At 61.1% G+C, this 6,000-nt stretch overlaps 1 protein-coding gene across 1 annotated transcript in view; it reads right to left on the reverse strand.

Moving 5' to 3' along the window:
• Positions 1-6,000, reverse strand: part of RYR1 (ryanodine receptor 1) — an 80,276-nt gene that overhangs the window by 31,068 nt on the left and 43,208 nt on the right. Inside the window, 7 exon segments of the mRNA XM_077192878.1 lie at positions 191-429; positions 1,278-1,338; positions 1,969-2,018; positions 2,651-2,772; positions 3,401-3,468; positions 4,343-4,458; positions 5,245-5,408. Of these exon segments, the coding sequence (XP_077048993.1) occupies positions 191-429; positions 1,278-1,338; positions 1,969-2,018; positions 2,651-2,772; positions 3,401-3,468; positions 4,343-4,458; positions 5,245-5,408 (820 nt within the window).

The following is a 6,000-nucleotide window of genomic DNA, read 5'->3' on the forward strand; positions in this document are numbered from 1 at the left end:
CTACATCCCATTGTCCCCCTGTCCCCCTGTCCCTGCTGTCCCCCTGCTGCTGTCCCCTGTCCCCACCTCCATCCCACTGTCCCCCTGTCCCTGCTGTCCCCCTGTCCCTGCTGTCCCCACCTCCATCCCACTGTCCCCCTATCCCTGCTGTCCCCCTGTCCCCCTGTCCCCTGTCCCCCCCGTCACTCACAGATGACGTCATCCCCGAACTGGTGCTGTGCCAGGTGCTCGAAGAGGGCGGTGAGGACGGGCAGCAGGGCCACCGAGGTGTAGGTGACATTCTGGGCCACGCCCTTGGTGGGGGCGCGGGTCGGGGTCCCCCGGCCCAGCCGCAGCTGCTCCCCCAACTTCTCCATGTCCTCGGCCGCCGACTCGAAGAACGAGCGCAGCCCGGCCTTGACGATCTCGGGGCCAGACTTCATCACCGTCCTGGGGACATTGGGGACAGCAGGGACATTGGGGACAGCGGGGACAGCAGGGACATTGGGGACATCCAGGACATCGGGGACATTGGGGACAGCAGGGACATTGGGGGTACAGAGGACATGGGCATAGACACAGGGACACAGCCCGGCCTTGACGATCTCAGGGCCTGACTTCATCACCGTCCTGGGGACATTGGGGACAGCAGGGACATTGGGGACATTGGGGACAGCAGGGACATTGGGGTTATTGGGGGTATCAGGGGCACAGGGACACAGCCCGGCCTTGATGATCTCAGGGCCTGACTTCATCACCGTCCTGGGGACATTGGGGACATTGGGGACATCGGGGACATTGGGGGTACAGGGGACATGGGCATAGACACAGGGACACAGCCCGGCCTTGATGATCTCAGGCCCGACTTCATCACCGTCCTGGGGACATTGGGGACATTGGGGACATTGGGGACAGCAGGGACATTGGGGGTATCAGGGGCACAGGGACACAGCCCAGCCTTGATGATCTCAGGGCCTGACTTCATCGCTGTCCTGGGGACATTGGGGACATTGGGGACATCCAGGACATTAGGGACATCCAGGACATTGGGGACATCGGGGACATTGGGGACAGCAGGGGCATTGGGGACATCCAGGACATTAGGGACATCCAGGACATTAGGGACATTGGGGACACTGGGGACATTGGGGGTATCAGGGGCACAGCCCGGCCTTGACGATCTCGGGGCCTGACTTCATCACCGCCCTGGGGACATTGGGGACATTGGGGACACGGAGGACACAGTGACAGACACAGCACGGATGGACACACGGCCGCAGTGTCCCCGCTGTCCCCACCTGGCGTCCAGGGACCGTGCCAGGATGAGCAGGCAGTTCACCACGGCCGGGGCGTCCGTCCCTGGGGGGGACAGGGACATCAGCTGGGGGGACAGTGCCACCGCTGGCCCCAGTGTGTCCCTGGATGTCCCAGTGTCCCCTCAGTGCCCGCCCAGTGTCCCTCCAGTGTCACCCAGTGTCCCCAATCCATCCCAGTGACCCCAGTCCCCCCCAGTGCCCCCCAGTGTCCCTCCAGTGTCATCCCAGTGTCCACCCCAGTGTCCCCAGTGTCCCCTCAGTGACCCCAGTGTCCCCCCAGTGTCCCCAGTCCATCCCAGTGTCCCCAGTGTCATCCCAGTGTCCCCAATCCATCCCAGTGACCCCAGTGTCCCCCCAGTCCCCCACAGTGTCCCCAGTGTCCCCCACAGTGACCCCAGTGTCCCTCCCAGTGTCCCCAGTGTCCCCCCCAGTGTCCCCAGTCCCTCCCAGTGTCCCCAGTGTCCCCCCAGTGTCCCCAGTGTCCCTCCAGTGTCCCCCCAGTGTCCCCAGTCCATCCCAGTGTCCCCAGTGTCCCTCCAGTGTCCCCAGTGTCCCTCCCAGTGTCCCCAGTGTCCCCACAGTGACCCCAGTGTCCCCACAGTGTCCCCAATCCCTCCCAGTGTCCCCAGTGTCCCCCCAGTGTCCCCAGTGTCCCCCCAGTGTCCCCAGTTACCGAACAGGGACACGCGGTGCCGGACGAGCGCGGCCAGTTTGCAGAACAGGCTGGGGAGGACACAAATATGGGGGTCAGGGGGGTCCCCAAAACACCAAATCCCCTCAGGAGGGGACACAAAGGGGTCAGGGGGTCCCCAAAACACCAAATCCCCCCTGGAGGGGACACAAAGGGGTCAGGGGGGTCCCCAAACCCCAGGGACCCCCAAACTGGGAATTTGGGAGTTTTGGGGATACCAGGGGTGGGATTTGGGGCTCAGGGGGGATTTTGGGGTGGGATTTTGGGGCTCGGGGAGGTTTTGGGGCTGGGATTTTGGGGCTCAGGGGGGATTTGGGGCTGGGTGGGGTTTTTGGGGTGGGATTTGGGGCTTGGAAGGGGGTTTGGGGTGGGATTTCGGGGTGAATTTGGGGCTCGGGGATTTTGGGGCAGGATTTTGGGGTAGGGTTTTGGGGGGATTTTTGGGGGATTTTGTGGGGATTTTGGGGTGGGATTTTGGGGCGGGATTTCGGGGTAGGGTTTTGGGGGGATTTTTGGGGGATTTTGGAGCGGGATTTCGGGGTAGGGTTTTGGGGGGATTTTTGGGGGATTTTGTGGGGATTTTGGGGCGGGATTTTGGGGCGGGATTTTGGGGTAGGTTTTTGGGGGGATTTTTGGGGCATTTTGCAGGGATTTCGGGTCCCACCTGGTGATCATCTCCTTCTCCTTGTTGGAGGCGTGGCCGCCGCTGCCCAGCACCTGGGCCGGGGTGGACAGGAAATACAGGCAGTGGTTGTGGAAGTACTGGTTGATGAGGGGCAGCAGGATCTGGGGGGCACCGGGGGCGTCAGCGGGACCCCAGAGCCCACAGGGAACCCCAAAAACTGCACAGGGGGCCCTGGGTACCCCACAGAGACACCAAAGAACCCACAGAGACCTCAAATCCCCATAGAGACACCAAATAACCCATAGAGACCCCAAATAACCCATAGGGACCTCAAATACCCCACAGAGACCCCAAATAACCCATAGAGACCTCAAAGAACCCACAGAGACCCCAAATAACCCATAGAGACCTCAAATAATCCACAGAGACCCCAAATAACCCATAGAGACCCCAAATACCCCACAGAGACCCCAAAGAACCCATAAAGACCCCAAATACCCCACGGAGACCCCAAATACTCCTTAGAGACCCCAAAACCACCCTGCCCCCCTGGCGTCCCCCATTTTGAGAGGTTCTGGGGTGTCCTCTCCCCATTTTTGAGGTGTCCCCTCCCCATTTTTGGGGTGTCCCCTCCCCATTTTTGGGGTCTCCCCTCCCCATTTTTGAGGTGTCCCCTCCCTGATTTTGGGGTTTCCCCTCCCCGTTTTCAGGGTGTCCCATCTCTGATTTTTGGGGTGTCCCCTCCCCATTTCTGGGGTGTCCCCTCCCCATTTTTGGGGTGCCCCCGACCTTGGCGAAGAACTTGATCTCCTGCTCGTGGGGGGATTTCTCCACCCTCCCGCTGCTGACCACGGCCTCTGGGGGAACAATGGGGGTCAGGGGGGGTCCCATGGGATTGGGGTGACCCCAGGATTTTGGGGTGTCCCCCAGGATTGGGGGTCTCACCAAAAATGAGCTCCAGGGTAATGTCCTGCTAAGGGATGGGGGAGCTCCCAGGGGATCTGGGGGAGCTCCTAGAGGATTTGGGGGACTCACAGAAGATTTGGGGGACTCACAGAGGATTTGGGGGAGCTCCCAGGGGATTTGGGGGACTCACAGAAGATTTGGGGGACTCACAGAGGATTTGGGGGACTCCCAGGGGTTTGGGGGGGTTCTGAAGGTGCCCCCCAGGATTTCGGGGGTGCCCTTCAGGATTTTTGGGGTCCCCCAGTATTTGGGGTCTCACCAAAAATGAGCTCCTGGGCAGTGTCCAGCCAAGGGATGGGGGAACTCACAGAGGATTTGGGGGACTCCCAGAGGATTTGGGGGACTCACAGAAGATTTGGGGGGTCTGAAGGTGCCCCTCAGGATTTTGGGGTGCCCCCCGGGATTTTGGGGTGCTCCCCAGGATTCTGGGGTCTCGCCCAGGTGTGCCATGGGCTCCTGGGCAATGTCCATCCAAGGGCTGGGGGAGCTCCCAGGGGATTTGGGGGACTCACAGGGATTTGGGGGGTCTGAAGGTGCCCCCCCAGGATTTTGGGGTGCTCCCCAGGATTTGGGGTCTCACCCAGGTGTGCCATGGGCTCCTGGGCAATGTCCATCCAAGGGCTGGGGGAACACCCAGGGGATTTGGGGGACTCCCAGGGGATTTGGGGGACTCCCAGGGGATTTGGAGGATTCCCAGGGGGTCAGGGAAAATTCGGGGAGTTTGGGGGGAGTCTGGGGGTGCCCCCCAGGATTTTGGGGTCTCACCCAGGTGTGCAATGAACTCCTGGGCGATGTCCATCCAGCGCAGCAGCTGCTGCAGGAAGCCGAAGGCGAAGCGTTTCTCGATGGACGACGTGTCCAGCTCCATGTCCTTGAGCCCCCTGCCACGGCACGGGGGGGACCCCAAAACTCAGAACCCCCGCCCCAAATTCCTCCCCCCCCAAAGCCCCCCTAAAGTCTCCTCAAATCCCCCAGACCCCGCCCTGAACTCCCACCAGCCCCGAGCGCTGCAAATCTTGGGCTCATCCCCAGGTTTTGGGGGGATTTTAGGGGGACTTTGGGGGAATTTTGGGAGGACTTTGGGTGGATTTTAGGGGGATTTTGGAGTCCCACCAATACCTGGATCCCTCCCAGACCTCTGGCACCCCCCACTCCTGATCCCCCTGAATTTGGGGTCTGCCCAGGGATTTTGGAGTCCCCCCAATACCCGGATCCCTCCTGGACCCCTGGCACCCCCCACTGCCTGACCCCCCTGAATTTGGGGTTTCTCTTCAGGGATTTTGAAGGGATTTTAGGGGAATTTTTGGGGAATTTTGGAGTCCCCTCAATACCTGGATCCCTCCCGGACCCCTGTCACTCCCCCACTCCCTGATCCCCCTGAATTTGGGGTTTCTCTGGGGGGATTTTGAAGGGATTTTAGGGGAATTTTGGGGGATTTTGGAGCCCCACCAATACCCGGATCCCTCCCGGACCCCTGGCACTCCCCCACTCCCTGACCCCCCTGAATTTGGGGTTTCTCTCCCTGGTGATTCTGGGGTTTTTAGACCCTCCCAGTACTCCCAATTCCCTCCCCAGTCCCTCTCTCCCCCCACACTCCCACTGGGATTCCAGCTGTTCCCGGAGGGTATTTTGGGGTGCCCCGGGGGGTTTTTGGGGTGTCCCCTGACCGGGTCACGGCGTATCCGTGCAGCTGCAGGAACTTGAGCAGCTCCTGGGCCTTCTCACGGTCCCGCGCCTTCTCCTTGGCCGTCAGCGTGTCGTAGGGCACCAGCAGCGGGTGGGAGCCCCCTCCTGCACCCCAAATCAGCATTGGAGACCCTGAATCCCCTCCCTGGAGCCCCCGAATCCACCCCTTGGAACCCCCAAATCAACCCCTTGGAACCCCCCCAAATCCACCCCTTGGAAGCCCCAAATCCCCTTCTTGGAACCCCCAAATCCCCTCCTTGGAACCCCTAAATCAACCCCTTGGAACCCCCCCTGCACCCCAAATCCACTCCTTGGAACCCCCAAATCCCCTCCTTGGAACCCCCAAATCCCCTCCTTGGAACCCCCAAATCCCCTTCTTGGAACCCCCAAATCCCCTCCTTGGAACCCCCAAATCCACCCCTTGGAACCCCCAAATCCACCCCTTGGAACCCCCAAATCAACCCCTTGGAACCCCCAAATCCCCTTCTTGGAACCCCCAAATCCACCCCTTGGAACCCCCAAATCCCCTTCTTGGAACCCCCCCAAATCCACCCCTTGGAACCCCCAAATCGACCCCTTGGAACCCCCAAATCCACTACTTGGAACCCCCAAATCAACCCCTTGGAACCCCCAAATGCCCTCCTTGGAACCCCCAAATCACACCCAGGACCCCCCAGTTTGGGGCTGGGGTCTCGCCCTGGGCTTGGGGGTGTCCCAGGGGTGTCCCAGGGGGTCCC

The sequence above is a fragment of the Agelaius phoeniceus genome, chromosome 36 (assembly GCF_051311805.1).
Source record: "Agelaius phoeniceus isolate bAgePho1 chromosome 36, bAgePho1.hap1, whole genome shotgun sequence".
Classification (NCBI taxonomy): Eukaryota; Metazoa; Chordata; class Aves; order Passeriformes; family Icteridae; genus Agelaius; species Agelaius phoeniceus.